This window comes from Nicotiana tomentosiformis, chromosome 1 (assembly GCF_000390325.3).
Source record: "Nicotiana tomentosiformis chromosome 1, ASM39032v3, whole genome shotgun sequence".
Classification (NCBI taxonomy): domain Eukaryota; kingdom Viridiplantae; phylum Streptophyta; class Magnoliopsida; order Solanales; family Solanaceae; genus Nicotiana; species Nicotiana tomentosiformis.
The window spans coordinates 47,426,107-47,452,081 of NC_090812.1; the positions used below are offsets into that span (position 1 = coordinate 47,426,107).

The window sequence follows — 25,975 nt, forward strand, 5'->3', positions numbered from 1 at the left end:
ATTGGTCGCACTTCCACAACCACATTATGATTGGGCTCATTTGAGGCTCCAAGACTTTAAGTATGTTTCTCAATACAATTCGGCGATGTTCATAATTACTTCTAAATTGAAACGTTGTGAACGTTTTTGCAAGCATATCATATTCAGCGATGCTATCTCCACAGAGTTTCAATTTAGAAGTAATTCTGAATATCGCCGGATTGTATTTAGAAATAGACTTAAAAGTCTTGGAGACTCAAATGAGTCAACCCTTCATCAATGTGATAGCGCAAGAAAATCAATGTCTTAGTATAATCTTGGATAAATACTTTATTTTTATCTTTAATGGCGTCTCCAAGACCCACAGTTCTTGCCCGAAATTTGAAGGACAATGAACTTTCGTTTCATAATTGAGACGATAGAGTCTCGTGCTAATAACGTGAAATAAAACAATAAAGAAAAGAAGAATATTGCAAGGAAATAGAGAGGTAATTCTTATTGATTTTGAGATGATTTACAATGAGATAAAACCTCTCTATTTATAAGGGAGAAGTAACTTAACCACAAAGTAACAAACTCTCTAAAAGATAGACATTCACCTAGAATACAACTCAATTTATAACAAAATTGAGTTTGTTTGATTTGACACTTTAATCATTTTTTTTCTAGATCAAGTTTTTTGTTAAATACTGTCTCGAGTTTTTTCTTTATAAATAATTTATATATACTGATAAAGCAAAAACTCAATCAATGTAATGGGTCTAATTTTTCAGATTATTAATGTCACATTTTATGGACGAATTGTTGGTTGAAGTGTATAAAAGTTAAAATCCTCAAAAAAAAAAATACATAAAAGCTTTTAAGAAAATAATTTAAATATGTTTTTCGATCCTAACTTGTTTGAAATTGAAACATAGTTATTGTTGTTATCTAAATATGTTTTTATGTTTTTGCGGCAAAGTTTTCCAAAACACTTCTCTAATTTTTTTCGACAAAGGATTATCCAAATTGCATAATGAGAGCACTTTGTCTTGTGTGCTTCAACTTATGGCGAATCATTAATTATGTCATTCGTTCTGCCAAAGATGTGTTTTTTGTTTGTCAAATCTATACAGAAATTAAGATCAGTGTGTTATCTACCATCCGACGCATTTTAATTTTCTCTAGTGGGGACTCAAATGATCAAAACCAAATGAAGGGTTGAACTACAAACCTTTCGGTTCCCCAATTTTATCTCCAGTATTTTGTTGTGGGAAAAGAAATTTAATTACTGGAAAATAATAATTACAATGAAAATTTAACACTCTACAAAATTGGTCAGAATTGCCTGACATTCCTATTTACTTTTTCTTTTTGTTCAAGATCAATATGGTTAAGAGGCATGATTCATCTCATGATTGCAAGAACATTGATAACCATTGAGGATTGATCACTCAGCTCGACTCAAGAATACTGGACAATGCAGTTATAGAGAATTATTTCTCCAACAATTTGCTCGACAAGAAGACAGATATTAACATCTCTTTTACCTTTCAAATATACACACTGCTCTTTATTGATTCTCAAACGAAAGAAATGGATGATGAAACAAATTGCCTATAATCGTGGGAAGTTCGTGAATGATCTTAAAAGTAGATGTTCTCTAGGTGATGGCGTAGTACAACTTCTCTTGTACAGATGGAAAGTTAGATGGACGAGACCTCTTAACTTGCTCGCGCTCATTTTTGCGTAGATTACGAGACAGCACTGGTCTTCAACTTCGATGTCTTATGCTTGACAAAGAAAGCCGAGAGCATACTCCTGCTGCGATTATGTGCACGGATAATCTCCCGTCTTGGATTATCAAATGATCTGTATGGTGTTAGAGGTTTGCTACCCTCTAGGGTTCCCTGAAAAAGCAAATTTTCGTTTTAGCTATTGCGAAGAAAGCAATTCATTTTTATTTTCTTTGATAAGTATAGAAAGCAATTGAGAGAGAGGATGTTTGATCATTTAAGACTTGCAGTCTCGGTCTGGTCCTATATTAGATGCCAACAAGCAAAGTAAGTAACTTCAAACAGACTATAAGACTGAATAAGGTTCAAGTCAAGACTAATGATGCAATACAAAGCAACGCTTCTGCAGATACAAGAAATCCACATATTAAATTAGACTACAAAAAGAGAAGAGGCAAACCATATAAACATACATAGACAGATGATCACAAATGTTTTATATCTGAAGAGAAGAGATGAAATTGCAGACAAACCGACTGCAATCCAAACATTAGTTTTCTCACGTTTCTTACCCCCAAAATACGACAACAACAAACCCAGTGTAATCTCACAGGTGGGGTTTGGGGAAGGTAGTGTGTACGCAGACCTTACAGAAGTGCAATATTTTACCCCCTTGGAATTAAAATTTTTGCAGAGATGAAACTGCTAAGTGTTAACTAATTCAGATATTAATTGCTAAGTTGTCTGATTGATTAACAAGACAATGACAGATCACAAGATTTGGACTGCTAAACCACATAGATGCTCATATTACAACAATGTTAGATCCTCAGATGGCAATGTTTAACAAAGATACTCACGTCTGCATATTCACCAAAATCTTTTAACACACTTTCCTCTGAATTATATTTCCTATTCTGTAATTCCACAGCTATCATATTTATCAAGATAGAGTTGAAAATGTGGTTATTTAGTTATAAGTGAGGGTGGCTTTGGCTTACACAAAGCGAGAGCGCATATACACAAAAAATTGACAGCTCTATGAAACCGTTCTATGAGCAGCTGCCATATAACAACACCATAGTGCAGTTTCAGGAAGGACAGCATGTAATATAAGGAACAGATGGCATAATATATATGGAACTGTTCTTTTCAATTTATAAATTTATTTCTTTTTCACTTCTAATGCATTTGACATTACCTGCCGTGTGACACCCAATGTTTGCATCGCTAGATTTGATGCAGGACCAACATTAGGTGACTGAGGACGAGCTGCATATGATTTTTTCCGTGTATTCTCTTCGTCTGTTCAATAAAAATTGACAGTGAGAAATCAAGAGTCTATTGCGTCAAATATCCACATCACGGAAAGCACAAGTGAACATGGAACCTTCACAATATACCTAATAAGTTGAACGCAGCAGATGCTTTTTCAGAACCTTTTGCTTCCTCAGGACTAAAATGCAAGGAAAGATCAGTTTTCTACAAGCTCTAGAAATATTTGAGAATATTATCCAAAACAAAATGATAGTAGTCTCCTCGAACCTTCAAGATCAATACCAACACTAACCTCATAAAAGTACGTGAAGTCCCTTTCAATGTCGATTTAGTTTCTGTTGCCAGATGCCAAGAGAGAGTTTTTGCAGCAGGTGTACCTAATACAGAACATATGATAAGAACGACGAAATAAAATGCTGAAGAGATGACAGGACAGTATCACAATAAGTCAGCCACCTGAAGGATAAAGGCGAGGTCTTGCTTGCGAATGTTGCCTCGAATCCATCTTAACTTGAGGGCTGAAGTGCACCTTCTTGCCAGCGGAATCTAATTGTGTATCAATCAGAAGAGAGAGATCAGAGATGTGTGCAAGTCAGACAAAAAGGTCTAAAACAGCAAGAGCTTTAAAAGAAATGCAACAAGGACTAAAAAGTAGCTGTACTTGGCAAAATATAATGCTTGTGATGCCTTGGGATGATAGCCAATAGCTGTTGCTGCCTGAGGCCTTCTTTCTTAGTGTATGTTTTGCATGTCAGAAGTCGCTTAAATCAAAAGACTAAGTTCAGTTATATCTGTCTTAATTCTCAATTAGACAATATGCATTAGGGAAAGTTCCAGAAGTTACCTGATCAAGACAAGTGACCTTTAGCTCCATGCTTGTGACATCCAGTGTTTGTTGCTCAAGCAAGTCAGTTAATTTATAAGCAACAGTTCCTAGGTGGTCGACAGCATTGACAAGAGCTCTTACAGCATAATCCTTCAGGTTATCAAGAACCCTGAAAACACATAGTATTAGAGTAAGAGCACAAAGGAGCAATGGAAGAGTGTAGCATGACCAAGAATAAATGCACCAGCATTTTGAAGCTTGATTAAACATAGGGAAGATTCTTGCTGAGAAGGCTAAAAGAGCCCGTACAGCCAGAGATCAATGAGCTTCTACCTACTTTTGATTAGAATGCTGCAAAACCTAGGAGAAACATGAAAGATTGAGTGGAAAATATTAAGCTAATTGCAATACACTTGCATTTGTTTCTGCTCGTTTTGAAGATAAGACTTTTCACAATATTCTGCAGCAGAATAGAGTTGCGGCCTCAAGTTCTTGAGTTCCTGAGACAGGCAACACATTAAGTTAGACCAGAGTTCTTGCAAAAGTTGACAAATGGTTAAGATGGAAACTAGTTGTAAGCAGATACGAAACATAACTTGGGAACTTTTACTAGAATCTGAAATATCTTTCCTGTCATCTTAACCAAACAAAAGTGCTTATAGTACATTTTATACGTTTATATATCAATATCAATCAATCGCTTATCAAAACAACATTAATATCAATCAATCAAACACTCCTCAATCCTAAAAAGAAGGCTGGGTTTGGCTATATAATCTTCTGAAATCGTTCTGCTCTACTCACGGACAAAGTCAGGTTAAACCTCTGAAATTTGGCCCGAAACGTACTTTTTATATGTTCTATATTTGGAGAAAAATGAAGCAGTTTTATTATATACAGTAATCACTAACTGCAGCTTTAAAGTGACAACCATTTTGCATGTAGTATTCATAAGCTGGCCAACAAATATAGACACACTCTTATTCAAACATTTCAAATCCCTCTTAGCTCCCGAGCCTATTCTGATTCCTTCCCTTCGTTGCTTCGAGGAGGTTATATAATAGTAATAAAGGAGATAGATTATAAACAAAATGATGCAATATGCCAACAACACTCCACCTCCACATATCAATCAACAATTACATCTCAATCACAAACTAGCCAGGTCGGTTATATGTTAGAAGTCCTACATCGGTTGTGTGGAAGATGATTGATTTCTTTATGTGGTCTAGGTAATTCTTACCTCATGAGCCAACTTTTATGATTAAGTTAGGCCCGATGACCATTTCTTAACACGGAATCAGAGCCCAGTTCTTTGTTTACCCTATTTAGGGCTCCCATGTTATATTGTTCATGATCCGGATGTCCAGTCTTGAGTCTTGGGTGTCCAGAGTGTTCGAAATCCCACATCAGTTGTGGGATGGACAATTGGTCTCCTTATATGGTCTTAAAAAATCTTCACCTTATGACTAGCTTTTAAGCTTTTGGGGTTGAGGTAGGCCTAATGTCCATTTCTTAACATTATATGAATATGAATCTGTTGTATCTATTCTGCCACATTCATACCCATTTTATTGAACACGTCCCAATGAATTCAATAAATGACCATTGCTGTATCTTTTTTGCCTGACTTGACTTGGAAACTGGGTATGCTTTGCGAAATGGATGGAATTAAAAGTCACTAAACAAGATACAAAAAGGAGTAGCTAAACGGTCAAGAACACCCTGAATCAGTAAGATTTAAGGTAGTTTGAACATGTTAAGAGTATCCTTCACTACCTAAGCTATCATCATAATAATTTGGTTTTTCATTTGAGCTTCTCACACAGCAGACGAAGATTTACATTGCAAAGTTAACAGTCAACATTATTATTAATATTCCAGATAAAACGAAGCTAATATTGTAGATAGACATTGAACAAGAACCAGATCTGATCTCGAATTTGGCAAATGAAAAAGAAGTAGTGGAACCTGTAAGGCCTTAACGAAACTCTTGCTTCGCTCCATTGATACTTCATCAAACGTCATCGCCGGAGAATTTTGAAGCTTCAATTGTTCTACTTCCATAACTTTCCTCTTTCAAAAACCGCACAAATTCTCCAAAAAAATTAACTTCCTTCTAGATCAATCGATCAACAAATCATAGCGATATGCATTTTATATTCAAAAAGTGCTAATTAGAAAATGGAGAAATTGTGAATAATTGTTCAAGATGGATTAGGAGTTAAGGAAAGGGTTTCGGTAGGCCACCACGGTGGTGGACGGTAGTGGAGGTGGTAGCGGTGGAGGTGGTAGGAGAATTTATAAGGAGTGCGTGTGTGTGAGTGAAGCAATCCCGGGAAATGCGTCGTTGTTATTATAATTTTGGGAAACTGGAATATTATGGAGTTAATTGCAAGTGAAAATGACGTCGTATTTATTGTAGGCAGATAAAAGGTGGTTCAACTGCACTGTGCAGTTCCTCCCACCTTGACCCCTGGGCCCTTGGACCGATAAAGTGGACCCCAAACTCAAAAAAATAAAGAAAAATCATCTACCTTCCATACTTGCACCAAATCATAGCGATATACAATTTATATTCAGATAGAGGGATATAAGTTCCCCTTTAATTATACTCCCTCTATCTCATTTTGAACGGCGCTTTAATTTTTTCCGTGCCTATTAATAAAAAAATAAAAAACGTATAAAATATAATTATTAAATTATTCCTATTAGATATTTTTGATAAATAAGCAATATTAAAAGAGCTACTACTTCTTTAATATTAATGTTATACTTGAAAGTAATTAATAAATTTAATTTTAAATTTCTATAGTGATAATTATTTTAGGATAATTTCCTGAGCTAAAATAATTGTTAATTTATGATGGAGGGAGTAATTACTAAGATAACTATTTAGTTTAATATAAATATTGGGTACGGCCCATGACGATGGACGTACTGACTCGCCACCTCCAAGGAGAGGTGTCGTGGTGCATGTTATTTGCAGACGACATTGTTTTGATTGACGAGACGCGAGACGGTGTTAACGCGAGGTTAAAGGTGTGGAGACAGACCCTGGAGTCTAAAGGTTTCAAGCTGAGCAGAACCAAGACAGAATACTTGGAGTGTAAGTTTAGTGGTGCTACTCAGGGAGTGGAAGGGGATGTGAGGCTGGATTCACAAGTCATCCCTAGGAGAAGGAGTTTTAAGTACTTTGGATCTATTATACAGGGGGTGGGGAGATTGATGAAAATGTCACACATCGTATTGGGGCGGCATGGATGAAATGAAGACTTGCTTCCGATGTTTTGTGTGACAAGAAGGTACTACCAAAAATTAAAGGTATGTTTTATAGAGCGATGGTCATACCGGCTATGTTTGTATGGGGCTGAGTGTTGGCCAGTCAAGAGCTCTCACACCAGATTAGATAGGATTCAGAATGAAGTTATTCGGGACAAGGTGGGTGTGGCCCCTATTGAGGACAAGATGCGGGAAGCACGACTTAGATGGTTTGGACATGTGAGGAGGAGAAGCACAGGCGCTCCGGTAATGAGGTGTGAGAGGTTAACATTGGAGGGTCTTAGAAGAGGTAGAGGTAGGCCGAAGAAGAGTTGGGGTGAGGTGATTAGGCATGACATGGCACAACTACAACTGACCGAGGACATGACCCGTGATAGGAAGGGGTGGAGGTCTAAGATTAGGATAGTAGGTTAGGTAGTCTAGATTATTCATACCGGTAGTGTTAGTACGTACTCTCGCATTTGGTTGGTAGTCGGCTTATTTGATTTTTTTTTTCTTCTTTTCTCTGCTTCTACATGGTTTTTTGGTGTTGTCCCGTATTATTTTTTATTATTATTGTGGTACCTATGCTTGATTGAGCCGAAGGTCTATTGGAAACAGCCTCTCTACCTCCACAAAGGTAGGGGTAAGGTCTGCGTACACTACCCTCTCCAGATCCCACTATGTGGATTATACTGGGTATGTTGTTGTTGTTATAAATATTGAGTACGGATGAGCTAATATCGCCATAATATTACTATGTTCATTGAATTTCGAACATCATTTGATAGTGCAGCAAGAGGAAAAATAGTTTGCAAAAAGTTAACCTAAATAACACGAGCACAAATTGAAGCAATGCGTATATTAATTAACTATAATTAAGTGATAAAAGTTTGTACAAAAGACACATTTCATATATTTATTAATTCAACATATATGTCACTATGTGTATCTTTTTTCTATTAGTTTTCCGTTTTCGAGGAAAAAAAAAAGGTACTATTACTATCTTGAGCGTTAATCAATTGATTCTTCAATAATCATTTTTTATACTTTTAAGTATTTCTAATATCAAAATTTGATTTTAATATGTAATTATTATTTGTATGGATTGTGTTAGTCTTTGACTCTTTGTCTTCAAATTATATTGTTTTTAATTTAAGATGAATTAATGGAATATGTCGCTTTCGGTTTAGACCACCTCCACATGGCTCACATGCCCCTAAGAACGGAGAGTGGAGGGTACTTACTGAATTATCATTAACACCCCTATGGTTTCTGGGAGCATTAAAAGCACCCCGACATTCAACTAACATTCATCACATTTTCTACAACTCATTTCAATTAACTCTCAATGTGTTGAACGAGTGTGACTCAAAACCACGTGCAATGTAATTTGACTGACTCAACCATGTTGTACATTTTCTTTTTTAATTACTGACCATACTCAATGTAGATTTTTTCAATATTTACAGTATACAGTCAAAATAGATTTCGGCCTTCGTACGATTGATCGAGGTCGAAACATAATGGATCGAAAAAAGATTTCGTAATATCGAGATGAGTTCCGAAGATGGTATGAACGAACTTCAGATTTCAGGTATAGGTCAAACACCGAGTTCGAAGTCATTATCGAGCTCAGATCTGAATCGAACTATGATGAGATGATTTCGAGCTTAAGTAGGCAGAGGCCAACCGATGCCGAGCCTGAATCATCGCATGATCTCGAGTCCACTCGAGCTCTAGAAGCAATACCGACCAGCACAGAGACCGATCGAGCTCGAGCTCACAGACAAGAGCCGTTGCAAATACACTAAAGGAAAGAATATCGACGGAAATTAAGAAAAAGCTGATTTATTATGGGTTCTCCACTATGTATTTTTAATTATATCTAAAGTAAGATCCTTCACTATGAAGAGGATGGCTACATTTCTGTAGAAGGCAGTTGTAACGACCCGACCGATCGTTTTGAGAATTAGAGCCACGATCCCCTAATATTTGCTTTTCCCATATTTGTTTCTGCTTTTGGGACTTGCCAGAGTGACTGGTTATGGAATTCAGAGAGTTTTGGGACACTTAGTCCCTAGTTGTGAGTTTAAGCCTTGGAGTTTGGACCGTAGTCGGAATTGTACGAAGACGGATCCGGAATGGAATTTCGTCGACTCCGTTAGCTCCGTTGAGTGATTTTAGGGTTAGGAGCGCATCCAGAATGTGTTTTGGAGGTCTGTAGTAGATTTAGGCTTGAATTGGCGGAAGTTAGTTTTTTGGCGATTTCGGCCGATAGTGAAAATTTTGATATCGAGCTCGGAATGGAATTCCGAACGTGGATGTAGGTTTGTAGTGTCATTTGTGACTTGTGTGTAAAATTTGAGGTCATTCGGACTAGATTTGATGTGGTTCGGCGTCGTTTGTAGAATTTGGAAAATTTTAAATTCTTAGGCTTGAATCCGTGCTTAATTCATGATTTTGGTATTGTTTAACGTAGTTTGAAGGCTCGACTAAGTTCGTATGGTATTTTAGGATTGGTTGGTATGTTTAGTTGAGGTCCCGGGGGCCTCGGGTGTGTTTCGGATGCTTAGTGGAATGAACTTGGACTTAGAGGGATTTTTGGAGTTGCTGGTTCTGGTGTTTTCGCACCTGCGGTGGGGAGTCCGCAGGTACGGCCTCGCAGATGCACTTTTAGGCCAGGGAGTCAGTGGTCGCAGATGCGATGAGTGAGCCGCAGTAGCGGAGCCGCATCTGCGGAAGGGCAGTCGCAGATGCGGAGGTAAAAAGGACCCAAGGTTCCGCAGAAGAGGACGAATGAGTGCAGAAGCGCATTCGCAGGTGCGGACTCATGTGCGCAGGTGCGGACCCAGCCCAAGTAAGTGGACTTTGCACCTACGATGGATTGCCCGCAGGTGCGTGACCACAGGTGCGGTCCTATGTCCGCAGGTACGGAAATCGCTGGGCAGAAAAGAGGATTTCGAGGGTTTGAAATTTCATAACATAAAATTCAATTTAGAACTCGGTGGGAAACGATTTCTCGAGGGATTTTTGAAGGAGAACTATTGGGTAACTAATTCTAACTCTATTTTGATCATAATACATTAATTTATTGTTGTCTTCCTCGTTTAATTAAGAAAGTTGATGGTAGAAGTTTGAAAATGGGGGGAAAGGTTCCCCAATTGAAAATCTGAGATTTGAATGGGAATTTGACGTCGGATTTAGATGATTTTTATTCGAATGAACTCGTGAGTGAATGGGTGTTCATAATTTATAATTTTTACCCGATTCTGAGACGTGGGCCCGAGGAGACTTTTTGGGCATTTTTCTTAATTTCATGCTTTAGCTTCGAATTAATTAGCTAAATTAGTTACTTATAGTTATATTTACATTATGCAATTAATTTGAATAGATTCGGGCCATTTGGAGTCGTATACTCGTGGCAAGAACGTGATATCGAGTTGATTTGAGCAGTTCGAGGTAAGTGGCTTGCCTAATCTTGTGTTGGGGACTTTTCCCTTAAGATGTTCGATATTAATTGATGTGTGGGTGCCGTGTACGTGAGGTGACGAGTACGTACATGGGCTATTATTGCAAAAAACCCATTTTTCCTTTCTAAATCATAAACTATTTTTCCTTATTAAATTGCACTAATACGTTTAATTGTTAAACTTAGACTCGAGAATCATGCTTATGTGTTTTAACTGCCTATTTAACATTCTGTGCGCCATGCTTAGTTAAGTCCCTACTTTCCTTATCTGTGTTAAGTATAAACTGTATAACTCGATGTCATACCTGTCATTTTATCTTGCATTGCATATTTAAATTGGGACTACGGACGCATTCCGGGAGATCCCCCTGTACTGCATATTTACTTTGGGACTACAGACGTATTCCGGGAGATCCCCCATGTACTGCATATTTACTTTAGGACTACGGACGTATTCCGGGAGATCCCCTAGTACTGCATATTTACTTTGGGACTACAGACGTATTCTGGGAGATCCCTCATTACTGCATATTTACTTTGGGACTACAGACGTATTTCGGGAGATTCCCATGTATTGCATATCCATTTGGAACTACGGGACAGTATCCCGGGAGATTTTCCACTGTGTTTACCTTGTTCTGAGCCGAGGGATCCCTTAACTGTTAAATTTTCAAAAATTTTCTTTAACTGTGTTACCGTAAATTTTACTTATATCTTTTACTGTTTAATTTATTATATTTACTCTGGTAGGGCCTTGACCTGACTTTGTCACTACTCGACCGAGGTTAGGCTTGGCACTTATTGGGTACCATTGTGGTGTACTCATATCCTTTCCTGCATATGTTTTCGTGTGCAGATCCGGGTGCGAGCTATCAGCCTCGGGGTTAGTGCGTGTTGTTGATTCTAGGAGACTTTAAGGTACTTCTGCTTGCGTCCGCAGATCTTCGGAGTCCCCTTCTACTCCCTCGCCTAGAGACTTTCTTTATTATCTTCAGACTTTTGTATAGAGCTACATAGATTATAGCAGCTTGTGACTTAGTGATATTCCGGGTCTTGAGAAATTATTTTGTATATGTTGTTTATCTTTAAAAATGCTTTGTTTTTTTTATTTTGTTTTTTATAAATAAAATCCCAAAATAGGTCCAAAGCTTACAAGATGTCCAAACCAAAATAGAAGTTGAAGTTGCATGAAGCTACTAGCTATTAAAAAGATACAAAAGCTAAAATCTAATGAACTAGCAATTACAACATGATAAGTTGAATGCTTCCTTCTCCTATTAGTGTATGTGAATCTACTTGTCATTGAAAAATACCAAGCAGCACCTATCAAGCTCTCACCAGGCGCCAGGGTATATTGGAAAATCCAATATATGTTTTGTATATATATATATATATATATATATATATATATATATATATATATATATATATATATATATATATATATATATATATATATATATGTTTTGTAATATTAGGCTTACATAGTCGTAAAGACTAGGTGCCATCATGACACCTTACGGAGGGCTAATTTGGGTCGTGACAACAGTTTTTCGCTTACATTGTAATTCAAGCACTATATTCTCATATATTCAAGGACTATTCTGTTAAGTTTCGTTAATTGATTCATTGTGCTTAGTCCTAAAAATCATCTTCTTTCCAACCTTGTTTATTTTGCATTCTTTGCAATCCATATTTGATATTTATATTTATCCTTACGATTTGTATTAAGCTATACTACATATCCTTAGAACTACGTATAAATTCAACTATATCCGTTTTTCGGGTAAACAGTTTGGCACCCACCGTGGGGCTAAGGATAACAGTGGTTATTTGATACGAATCTGCAAAAAAACACCATTTTGCGCTTGTTTCCGAAAGTGTCTTGGATTTCGGATTAGCAACGACTTACTACCAATCAAATGGCCTCACCTATCGACAACGAAGTTGGTCTTCAAGATGAGAACAACAACTTGACACCCAGTACCGAAAGACCACTTGTCAACGTCGTTGGAGCTCGAATCGAAGTGTCGATAGATATCAATTCGCATGTGGCCATTGAGGCGAACCTACATTCTGAACCTGAAAACAACATTCATGGTGGCACTCGGTCTGCAGCTCGAGATACCCATAACGTCGAGAAAAACGGCATCAGCTTGCGTATGATTTTTGAAATGTTGCAAGCTCAACAGGCAGTAATAGCTCAGTTGCAGAGCCAAACCCAGCTACCAAGCAGGGCGGAGCCCAGTCCACCTCGAGAAATATCCCACATAATGGAGCCAGCCATAGTGAGGTCAAATGAACAAGAATCGGGGACTACTCCCAAAATTGCTAAAATACTCGAGGAGCTCACAAAGCGAGTCGAAGCCAACGATAAAAAAATAGAAACATATAACTCCAGGGTCGATCAGACCCCGGGAGCTCCACCAATGATAAAAGGGCTAGATTCTAAAAAATTCGTGCAAAAGCCTTTTCCCTCGAGTGAAGCCCCAAAACCAATCCCCAAAAAATTTTGTATGCCCGAAATTCCCAATTATAATGGAACGACCGACCCCAATGAACACGTCACCTCTTACACGTATGCCATCAAGGGCAATGATTTAGAAGACGATGCAATCGAATCTGTATTGTTAAAAAAATTTAGAGAGACCCTCTCTAAGGAAGCAATGATTTGGTATCACAACCTACCACCGAATTCTATCGACTCGTTTGCCATGTTAGCAGATTCTTTTGTAAAAGCACATGTCGGCGCCATAAAAGTCGTAACAAGGAAATCAGACCTTTTCAAGGTAAGACAAAAGGATAACGAGATGCTAAGGGAGTTCATATCTCGTTTTCAAATGGAATGAATGGATCTGCCACCAGTCACAGACGATTGGGATGTCCAGGCTTTCACTCAAGGTTTGAACGAATGAAGTTCGATGGCTTCATGATGGTTGAAGCATAACCTGATCGTATACCCAGTCATCACGTGCGCTGACATGCACAATCGGTACCAATCAAAAATTAGGGTCGAAGATGATCAGTTGGGGTCTAAACCCGCTGCTCGAAGGTATATTAATCGAAAATAAGGTTCGATTAGGGATCGATACCGACCGTATAATAGAAACCACAGAATCAGTGAATCGAGACATAACCCAGGACAAAATAACAAACGAAGTGATCGAGGTCAAGGGTCTCGGGGGCTGATGAACAGAAGTAGGTTCGACAGGCCTGCCGGATCTAAGGAAGCGCCTCGGTTATTGGAGTATAACTTCAGTATTGATGCATCCGCCATCGTGTCGGCTATCGGACGCATCAAAGACACTAAATGGCCTTGACCCATACAAATCGATCCTGCCCAGAGGAATCCCAATCAAATGTGCGAATATCATGGCACCCATGGCCACAGAACGGAAGATTGCAGGCAACTAAGAGAGGAGGTAGCCAGGTTATTCAACAAAGGGCACATTCGAGAATTTTTAAGCGATAGGGCGACGAACCATTTTAAAAACAGGGATTTCGGCAAGCAAAATGAACAAGAAGAACCATAACACGTCATTCACATGATCATCGGCGACGCCGATACCCCTCAAGGACCGGTGCTTAAACGTACTAAGACATCGATCGTGAGAGAAAAGCGATTTCGAACTCAGGATTACGTACCCATAGGAACTTTATCCTTCAATGATGAAGATGCAGAAGGAGTCATACAACCTCATAACGATGCACTGGTAATATTCGTACTTATGAATAAAACTAAAGTTAAGCGTGTGTTAATTGATCCAGGTAGCTCGGCCAACATCAATAGATTGAAGGTCGTAGAACAGCTCGGTCTATAGGACCAGGCCGTACCCGCAACCCTGGTTCTAAACGGATTCAATATAGCATGTGAAACCACCAAAGGCGAGGTAATTCTACCGATAAACGTAGTCGGGACCATCCAAGAAATGAAGTTTCACGTAATCGAAGGCGACATGAGGTGCAATGCCCTTTTTGGAAGGCCATGAATTCACAACATGAGAGCGGTACCTTCGACCCTACATCACGTCCTTAAATTCCCAACATCAAGGGGAGTCAAAACAGTGTATGGAGAACAACCGGCCGTAAGAGAAATGTTCGACATCGAGGAAACGAATCCAATATCCTCGCCTTCGCCAATAAAGGGATCGAGCTCAAAAGGGGAACGAGATGCCAAATAGCAATCACAGATATCAGCTTTAACCCGACCAAAAAATTAGAAGATCGATGAAGATGATGATCAAAGGATCCCTTGATCCTTCACGGTTCCCGATGATTCCGACGCTACCAAATCAACGATTGAGGAATTAGATCAAGTCACATTAATCGAGCACTAGCCCGAACGGAAGGTATACCTGGGAACGGGGTTGACCCCCGAACTCAGAAAAAAACCTATTCAATTTCTTATCGATAACATAGATTGTTTTGCCTTGTCCCATTTAGATATAACAGGGATCCCACCGGATATAATGACGCATCGGCTAAGATTAGACCCTAGGTTCAGACCGGTGAAGCAAAAGAGTTGACCCAGTCCGAGGTAAAGAACACATTCATAAAGGACGAGGTAACCAAACTTCTCAAAATAGGGTCCATTCGGTAGGTGAAATATCCTGAATGGTTAGCCAATGTAGTTGTAGAGCCAAAAAAGGGAACAAACTTAGAATGTGTGTAGATTATAAGGATTTGAACAAAGCATGCCCCAAAGATTCCTTTCCGCTGCCCAACATCAATCGCATGATCGATGCCACGACCGGCCACGAGATCCTTACTTTTATCGATGCCTATTCCGGGTATAATCAAATCCAAATGAAACCGGAAGACTAGGAAAAAACTTCATTTGTCACCAAGTATGGAACATATTGTTATAATGTGATGCCTTTCGGGCTAAAAAATACAGGAGCTACTTACCAACACCTAGTAAATAAAATATTCGAGGAACAAATAGGTAAATCAATGGAAGTTTATATTGATGACATGCTAGTTAAGTCCTTATGCGCAGAGGGCCATTTGACCCATTTGCAGGAAGCATTTGAGATTTTAAGAAAATACAATATGAAGCTCAACCCCGAGAAATGTGCTTTCGGGGTCGGTTCGGGCAAGTTCCTCGGCTTCATGGTGTCAAATCGGGAGATCGAGATTAACCCCAATAAAATCAAGGCCATCGAAGACATCGCCATCGTGGACAGCGTAAAAGTTGTATTGAGGCTAACGGGACGGATTACAGCCTTAGGCCGATTCATTTCAAGGTCGTCAGATCGAAGTCATAAATTTTTCTCTCTACTCAAAAAAAAGAACGATTTTGCTTGGACCCCGGAATGCCAACATGCATTAGAGGAATTAAAACGATATCTATCGAGCCCATCACTGCTTCACACTCCAAAAATATATGGAAAACTTTGCTTGTACTTGACAGTATCGGAGATCGCGGTAAGCGGTGTCCTAGTTTTAGAAGAGCAAAGTGCACAATTTCCCGTTTATTATGTAAGTCGAACCTTAGGAGAAGTAGAAATTAGATATCCGCACCTAAAAATATTGGCACTTGCACTGATATGCGCCTCTAGAAAGTTAAGACCGTACTTTCAATGTCACCCCATATGCGTATTAACCACTTACCCGTTTCGTAATATTTTTCACAAGCCCGAACTATCAGGCAGATTGGCCAAATGGGTCGTCAAACTCAGTGGGTACGATATCGAGTATCAACCCCGTAAGGCCATCAAGTCTCAAATTTTAGCGGACTTCGTGGCCGATTTCACGCCGACCCTCGTACCCGAAGTTGAAAAAGAACCCTTATTGAAATCGGGTACATCATCGGGGGTATGGACCCTTTTCACAGATAGAGCTTCGAACGTGAAGGGGTCCGTGCTAGACATCGTTTTAAAGCCACCCACGGGTAACACTATTAGATAATCTATCAAAACTACTAGGTTGACTAACAACGAGGCCGAGTATGAGGCCATGATTACAGGTCTCGAGCTAGCTAAAAGCTTGGAAGCAGAAGTCATTGAAGCCAAGTGTGACTCTTTGCTGGTGGTAAATTAAGTAAACAAAACCTTCGAAGTTCGAGAAGATAGAATGAAAAGGTATTTGGAAAAATTGCAAGTCACTTTGCACCATTTCAAAGAATGGACTTTACAGCATATTCTACGAGAGAAAAATAGTGAGGCTGATCCACTTGCAAATTTGGGAACATCGGTCGAGGAAGACGTGATAAGATTGGGGACTGTCGTTCAACTCTCGAGATCCGTGATCGAAGAAGGTCATGCCGAGATAAATTCTACAAGCTTAACCTGGGATTGGAGGAATAAGTATATCGAATACTTAAAGAATGGAAAGCTCCCATCGGACCCTAAAAATTCGAGGGCCCTACGAACCAAAGTTGCTCGATTCACATTAACTGCAAATGGAACGCTATACCGAAGGACATTAGATGGACCATTGGCAGTATGCTTAGGTCCAGGAGACACCGATTACATCCTACGTGAGGTGCACGAGGGCACTTGTGGAAATCACTCAGGTGTCGATTCATTAGTCAGAAAAATAATCAGGGCATGGTATTATTGGATCGGTATGGGCAAAGATGCAAAGGAGTTTGTTCGAAAATGTGACAAATGTCAAAGGTTTGCACTAATGATCCATCATCTCAGAGAGCAACTTCACTCAATCCTTTCCCCATGGCCATTCATAAAATGGGGAATGGATATCGTCGGCCCTCTGCCATCGGCCCCAGGTAAAGCCAAATTTATTTTATTTATGACTGACTATTTCTCTAAATGGGTTGAAGCACATGCATTCATGAAAATAAGAGAGAAAGAGGTTATAGACTTTATCTGGGATCATATCGTATGTCGATTCAGGATACCCACCGAAATAGTGTGTGACAATGGGAAATAGTTTGTCGGCAGCAAAGTGACGAAATTCTTCAAAGACCACAAAATAAAAAGGATATTATCAACACCGTATCACCCCAATGGGAACGGACAGGCCGAATCAACGAACAAAACTATCATTCAAAACCTAAAGAAGAGGCTGAACGACGCTAAAGGAAAATGGAGAGAAATCCTACCCGAAGTCCTTTGGGCATATCGAACAACATCAAAATCTAGTATGGGGGCAACCCCATTCTCCTTAGTATATGGCTCCGAAGCCTTGATTCCAGTCGAAGTCAGGGAACCCAGTGCCAGGTTTTGATATACAACAGAAGAGTCAAATAACGAGGCTATGAACACTAGCCTCGAATTATCGGATGAAGAACGAGAAGATGCTCTCATCCAATTTGCCACCCAAAAGCAGCGAATCAAAAGATACTATAATCGAAGAACCAAGCTTCGCCATTTTAAACTCGGGGACTTAGTGCTAAGGAAAGTCACCCTCAGTACCCGAAATCCAAATGAAGAAAAACTAGGACCGAACTAGGAAAGACCGTATCAGGTTCTCGAAAATATTGAAAAAGGATCATACAAGCTCGGTATTATAAACAACAAACAACTATCAAGCAATTGGAATGTGTCGCACCTAAAACGATACTACTGCTAAGGTACGACCCTCCTATATTCGTTTACATTTCGAAACTAACCCCTGCAGGAGTCCGATCAGGTGCTAGGGTAGATCCTTCAATACGAAGCCCTAGGTCTGAAAGCACGCGTTGCACTCTTTTTTCCTTAGACCGGTTTTATCCCAAATGGTTTTTTCGGCAACGTTTTTAATGAGGCAACCAATGATCGTGCTAAACCTAGAAATAATTCGACAGTATCCGAGGCCTCTTTACAATCGACCTCGAATATTGGGGGCATTAGCCCTCAAATATTTCAAGTTCTGATGCAAGAAAGTTATGTTGTAACAACAGGGTTCCAATAGGAAAGGTTGTAGGAGCCAAATGGTCAAAACGAACCATGCTCATGTAGTTGTCCCGAGCCCTCACGCAAAACATGAACACATGTATAATGACTTGCAAAGAAAGTTCTTTTCTTTATCGATATCTTATATCCAAGAAAAATTCCTCTATTTTGAGATTTATTATGCAAACATGATTGAGATAAATCTCATTACTTCGAGTTCGAAACATTCACTCCACTACTAAGCCTACAGGCTACATTACTTCGAATTTGAAACATTCACTCGACTACTAAGCCTACGGGCTACATTACTTCGAGTTTGAAACATTCACTCAACTAATAAGCCTACGGGCTACTCTTATTCCGAGTTCGAGCAAGCACTCACTCGACTGCTAAGCCTACGGGCTACATTACTTCGAATTCGAAACATTCACTCAACTAATAATCCTACAGGCTACTCTTTTTCCGAGTTCGAGCAAGCACTCACTCGACTACTAAGCCTACGGGCTACGTTACTTCGAGTTCGAAATATTTACTCGACTAATAAGCCTATGGGATACTCTTATTCCGAGTTCGAGCAAGCACTCACTCAACCATTACGCCTACGGGCTACATTACTTCGAGTTCGAAACATTCACTTGACTAATAAGCCTACGGGATAATCTTATTTCGAGTTCGAAACATTCACTCAACTAATAAGTTTACGGGCTACCCTTATTTCGAGTTCGAGCAAGAACTCACTCGACTTACGCCTACGAGCTATATTACTTCGAGTTCAAATCACTCACTCAAGTAATAAGCCTAAGGGATACATCATACTTCAAGTTCAAACAATCACTCAACTCGACTACTAAGCCTATGGGCTACCTGTCACGACCCGAAATTCCCACATTCGGACCGTGATGGCGCCTAATATTTCACTTGCTAGGCAAGCCAATGTTAGAATAATATTATCTATTTTTAAAATAATTTTTTTTTAAATTTATTAATAATCAAAGAACAAATGCGAAAGTAAAGTCTGAAGTGTAGTGAATAATCCATAAAAACAACGGTGTCTAAATACCATCCCAGAATTGGTGTCACAAGTGCACGAGCTTCTAGAATAATAAAAATAAAGGTCTGAATAAAATAAAAGCTGTCTGAAAATAAACACACAACTAAAGTAAAATAGACGGGGACTTCAGAACTGCGGACGCCATGTAGTTATACCTCAAGTCTCCTTCGAGTAGCTAAAATCCGAGCAAGTCTATGGCACGTCACTGGGACCAACTCCAAAATCTGCACAAGAAGTGCAGAGTATAGTATCAGTACAACCGACCCCATATACTGGTAAGTGCTGAGCCTAACCTTGACGCCGTTGACATGCAATTCACATAACAAATAATTTGAGGGTTCTATTCCCTCAAGTCAAGGTTAACCACGACACTTACCTCACTTTGCAAATTACAATCAATTACTCAACCACATCTTTTCCTTTTAAATTTGTAGCTGAAAGCTTCAAATCTATTCACAAACAATTCAATATACTCAATACAAATCATAGGAATTAATTCCATATGAATTTACTAATTTTCCGAATAAAATCTGAAATTCATTAAAATATTCGGTAGTGGGACCCACATTTCAAATCTCGCAAAAAACTTACGAAATCCGAACACCCATTCCGAGACGAGTCCAACCATACAAAAATTATCCAATTCAGATGTCAAAGGACCTTCAAATCTTAAATTTTCGTTTTTGGAAGATTTTATAAAAATCTAATTTTTCTTCCATAAATTCACGGATTCATGATATAAATGAGTATGAAATCATAAAATATAATCAATATAGGATAAGGAACACTTATCCCAATATTTTTCCATGAAAATCGCCCAAAAATTGCCTTACTCGAGCTCAAAAATGAAAACCCCATTTCCAGAACTTAAGTTCTATTTCTGGGATTTTTACCCTTCGCGAACGCGGTCAGTGCCTCGCGTTCGCGAAGTACAAATTTCTACTGACCAATTTTACTCTTCGCGAACGCGAAGCTTGCATGGCTTGGCTTTCGCGAACGTGAGATGCCCTTCGCGAACGCGAAGGAAATTGTCCTAGCTAGCCCTATTCCCTTCGCGAACGCGAAAAATGTGCCAGCCCCAATTTGCTCTTCGTGAACGCGAAGAAGGAAACCAAAAGCAGGTTTCTGCAGTTTCCTCAAGTCCAAAAATGATCCGTTAACCACCCTAAACCAACCCGAGCCCTCGGGTATCCAAACCAAACATGCACCCAAGTCCTAAAACATCATACGAACTTGTTCGCGCGATCAAATGGCCAAAATAACACCAAGAACTACGAATCGGACACAAATTCAAAGGATATGTTCAAGAAAACTTTAAAACTTATATTTTTACAACCGGACGTCTGAATCACATCAAATCAACTCCGATTCTCACCAAATTTGTCAGACAAGTCATAAATATTATAGTGGACCTATATCGAGCTCCGAAACTAAAATACGGGCCCGAGGTCAACAAATTCAGCATCAGTAATTTCTTAGAAATCATTAAGCTTTCAAGCTTTTAATGTTTCATCAAAATTCCATAACTCGGGCTAGGGACCTCGGAATTCGATTCCGGGCATACGCCCGAGTCCCAAATCACTATACGGACCTACCGGAATTGTCAAAATACTGATACAGGTCTGTTTGCTCAAAATGTTGACCAAAGTCAACTCAGTTGAGTTTTAAAGCTCTATTTCACCTTTTAATCCATTTTTTACATAAAACTTTCCGAAAAATTATATGGATAGCGCACGCAAGTCGAGGAATGATAAATGGTGCTTTTCGAGGTCTTAGAATACAAAATTACTTATTAAATTTAAAGATGACATTTTGGGTCATCACATTCTCCACCTCTAAAACAAGCGTTCGTCCTTGAACGGAGATAGAAAAAGTACTTGAGCTGGAGAAAAGGTATGGATATTTACTCCGCATGTCCGACTCGGACTCCCAGGTAGATGCCTCTACCGGCTGACCTCTCCAGTGCACCCGAACTAAAGGATAACTCTTAGACCTTAACTATCGGACCTGCCGGGCTAGAATAGCCACCAGCTCCTCCTCGTAAGTCAAATCTTTGTCAAATTGGACTGAGCTGAAATCTAACACATGGGACGGATCACCATGATATCCGGAGCATAGACACATGGAACACCGGATGAATAGTTGATAAACTAGGTGGTAATGCAAGCATATAAGCTACTTCACCCACCGTTTCAAGAATTTCAAAGGGTCCGATATACCTAAGGCTCAACTTGCCCTTCTTTCCGAACCTCATTACAACTTTCATAGGTGAAACCCAGAGCAATATTATTTCTCCAACCATGAATGCAATATCACGAACTTTACGGTCGGCATAACTCTTTGCCTAGACTGAGCTGTGCGAAGTCGATCCTGAATAATCTTGACCTTATCCAAGGCATCCTGTACCAAATCGGTACCCAACAACCGAGCCTCTCCCAGTTCAAACCAACCAACTGGCGATCGGCATCACCTTCCGTATAATGCCTCATATGGAGCCATCTGAATGCTCGACTGGTAGCTATTATTATAAGCAAACTCCGCAAGTGACAAGAAATGATCCCAAGAACCTCCAAAGTCTATAACATAAGCGCGGAGGATATCTTCCAATATCTGAATAGTGCGCTCTGACTGTCCGTCTATCTGTGGATGAAATGATGTACTCAACTCCACTTGCGTGCCTAACTCACGATGTACAACCCTCTAGAAATATGATGTAAATTGCGTACCTTGATCTGAAATAATAGACACGGGCACACCGTGAAGGCGGACAATCTCACGAATGTAAATTTCAGCTAACCTCTCTAAAGAATAGGTAACTGCCACTAGAATGAAATGTGTTGACTTGGTCAACCTGTCCACAATGACCCAAACTGCATCAAATTTTCTCTGAGTCCGTGGGAGCCCAACAACAAAATCCATAGTGATACGCTCCCACTTCCACTCAGGAATTTCTAACTTCTGAAGCAAATCACCATGTCTCTGATGCTCGTACTTAACTTGCTGACAATTCAAACACAAAGCTACATATGCAACTATATCCTTTTTCATTCTCCTCCACCAATAATGTTGCCGCAAATCTTGATACATTCTGGCAGTGCCTGGATGAATAGAATACTTGGAACTGTGTGCTTCTTCAAGAATTAATTCACGAAGCTCATCCACATTAGGCACACAAATATGACCCTGTATTCGCAGAACCCCATCTTCCCCCACAGCAACCTGTTTGGCATCACCGTGCCGCACCGTGTCCCTTAAGTACAAGTAAATGAGGATCATCATACTGCTTCTCTCTGATGCGCTCATATAAAGAAGACCGAGCGACTGTGCAAGCTAGAACCCGACTGGGTTCTGAAACATCTAACCTCACGAACTGATTAGCCAAAGTCTGAACATCTGCAGCTAATGGCCTCTCACCAACCAGAGTATACGCAAGACTGCCCATACTCAAAGCATCGGCCACCACATTGGCCTTTCCGGGGTGATACAAAATGGTGATATCATAGTCTTTCAACAACACCAACCATCTTCTCTGCCTAGAATTAAGATCTTTTTGTTTGAACAAGTACTGAAGGCTACGATGATGAGTAAATACCTTACACGAGACACCGTAGAGGTAATGCCTCCAAATCTTCAGCGCATGAATAATGGCTGCCAGTTCTAAGTCATGAACATGATAATTCTTCTCGTGAACCTTCAACTTCAGCGACGCATATGCAATCACCCTACCATCTTGCATTAATACTGCACCAAGCCCAATGTGAGATGCGTCACAATATACCATATACGATCCTGAACCTGTGGGTAATACCAACACTGGCGCCGTAGTTAAAGCAGTCTTGAGCTTATGACAGCTCAACTCACACTCGTCTGACCATCTGAATGGGACACCTTTCTAGGTCAATCTGGTCAATGGGCTTGCTATAGATGAAAACCTTTCCACGAACCGACGATAATAACCTGCTAAACCCAAGAAACTCCGGATCTTTGTAACTGAAGTAGGTCTAGGCCAATTCTGAACAGCCTCAATCTTCTTAGGATCCACCTTTATGCCTTCTGCCGATACAACATGCCCCAAAAAGGCAACTGAGTCGAACCAAAACTCACATTTGGAAAACTTGGCATATAACTGATTATTCTTCAAGGTGTGAAGCACACTTCGAAGATGCTTCTCATGTTCCTCTCGACTGCTGGAGTAAATCAAGATATCATCAATGAATACAACCACAAAAGAATCCAGAAGTAAATATCTCTGTCGGGTGGCATCCCCGGCAAATCTGCAGGAAATACTTCTGGGAATTCACGAATAACTGGTACTGAGTGCATAGAAGGAGCATCCGTACTGGGATCGTGAATATAAGCCAATTAGGCTTGACACCCTTTCTCTACCATACGCCGAGCTTTCATATAAGAAATAACCCTACTGGCAGAATGACCAGGAGTTCCTTTCCACTCTAACAGAGGTAACCCCGGCATAGCTAGGGTCACTGTCTTGGCATGACAATCCAATATAGTATGATAAGGGGACAGACAATCCATACCCAAGATGACATCAAAATCTACCATATCAAGAAGTAGAAGATCCACAATAGTCTCACGATTACCAATAGTAACCACACACGAACGATAAACATGATCTACTACAATAGAGTCTCCCACCGGTATAGATACACACACAGAATCACTCAGAGAATCACAAGGCACAACCAAATATGAAGAAAAATAGGAGGACACATAGGAATAAGTAGATCCTGGATCAAATAGAACTGACGCATCTCTATGGCAAACTGGAATAATACATGTGATCACAACATCAAATGACTCGGCCTCAGGCCTAGATGGAAAAACATAAAATTGGGGTTGGGCCCCACCACTCTGAACTGCGTCTCTGGGACGGCCTCTAACTGGCTGGCCTCGGCCTCTAACTGGTTGGCCTCCACCTCTAACGGCCTGACCTCCCCCTCTAGCTGCCTGAACCATACCTCTAGCTGGCTGAGCAGGCGGTGAAGCAACCGGTGACGGTATGATGGCATGAGAATTTTGCCGAGATCTGTTACTCGCCAATATAGGGCAATACCTCCTAATGTGACCAATGTTTCCACACTCATAACACCGATCCTGATGTCGTGGCTGCTGAAGCTGATGCTGACCCAAATGGGCCGGATAACCGCTATAGTAACTCTAGAGTGGTGATGCACTGATAGAAGCTGAATGTGCACTGAATAATGGCTGCCCAAAGTAAGGCATAATAGGACCATGACTCCCTGAAACACCGGGAGATACATGAAGTGCTGAATGAAACGGTCTGGAAGGATGACCCCTACCAAAATTACCCCTGCCTCCAGACGAGGCACCACTGAAACCACCGAACTGACGAGGCCTCTTATCGGACCTCTACCCTCTCTCCTGTGCAAGAACCATCTTGATCCTCCTTGCGACATTAACAGTCACCTGAAAAGAAATCTCGATTCCGGTCTCCTTGGACATCTGAAGTCTGATAGGGTGAGTGAGTCCCTCAATAAACCTCCTCACTCTCTCTCCCTCTGTAGGCAGTAAAAGGAGTGCATGACGGGCCAAATCCACAAAACGGGACTCATACTGAGTAACAGTCATACTGCCCTGCTGTAGACACTCAAATTGCTTGCGGAATTCCTCTCTCAGTGTGATAGGGAGAAACTTTTCTAGAAATAGCTGAGAGAACTGCTCCCATGTAAGTGCAGGCGATCCGACTGGTCGGGTCAATGTATAATCTCTCCACCACCTCTTGGAGGAACCCGTCATATGAAATACAGCAAAATTAACCCTATTGGTCTCAACTATACCCATGTTCTGCAGCACCTTATGGCAGCATTCAAGATAATCATGTGGGTCCTCAGAAGGTGTAACACTGAAGTGAACTGGAAAGAGCTTGATAAACTTATCCAGTCTCAATAAGGCCTTAAAAGACATGGCGGGCCTGTCACCAATTTGTGCCGTAATAAGTGGTTGAACTACCCCAACTGGTGGGGCTGCTGGAGCCTGATTCTGGGGAGCCATCTGCTCCGGAGCTGGAGTAGTGGTAGTTTGTGCTCCTCCCCCAGCCTGTGAGACGGCTGGTGCCACTGGAAATGTACCAATCTGGCCCACGCCCTCCATAAGACTTACCAAACGGACTAAAGCGTCCTGAAGTACTGGAGTGGCTATGAATCATTCCGGGACCTGAACTGGTCCAACTGGTACATTCTGAACTGGAACCTTCTCCTGAAGGTCCACCTAAGGTTCTTCAACAGGTGCAGCTGATCGAGCTCTGGACTAAGCTCTACATCGGCCTCTGCCTGGCCATAGTTGCCACCGGGGGTTCTGGTCCCTGACCATCAGTAGAGGTATTACGTGTTCTCACCATCTGCGAGAGAACAAGAGTAGAATGGTTCAATCATCGATGATAGAATAAAATCCCACGACAGAATAAGAAAGAAGTGATATTGTTCATAAACTTCATAGCCTCTGAGAGATAAGTACAGATATCTCTGTACTGATCCTTCATACTCTACTAAGCTTGCTCGTGACTCGTGAGACCTA

The 25,975-nt window shown here is 40.3% G+C and overlaps 1 protein-coding gene across 1 annotated transcript; it reads right to left on the reverse strand.

The window, feature by feature from the left end:
* Positions 1-1,488: 1,488 nt before the first annotated feature.
* On the reverse strand, positions 1,489-6,379 carry LOC104093461 (protein ABIL1). Its single transcript, XM_009599210.4, has 9 exons — positions 5,770-6,379; positions 4,216-4,298; positions 3,817-3,967; positions 3,634-3,733; positions 3,429-3,518; positions 3,265-3,349; positions 3,098-3,150; positions 2,896-2,999; positions 1,489-1,868 (listed from the first exon to the last, which is right to left on the reverse strand). Exons 1-9 carry the CDS (start codon positions 5,863-5,865, stop codon positions 1,713-1,715), a joined length of 918 nt encoding a protein of 305 aa, XP_009597505.1. The 5' UTR covers positions 5,866-6,379; the 3' UTR covers positions 1,489-1,712.
* Positions 6,380-25,975: the final 19,596 nt, after the last annotated feature.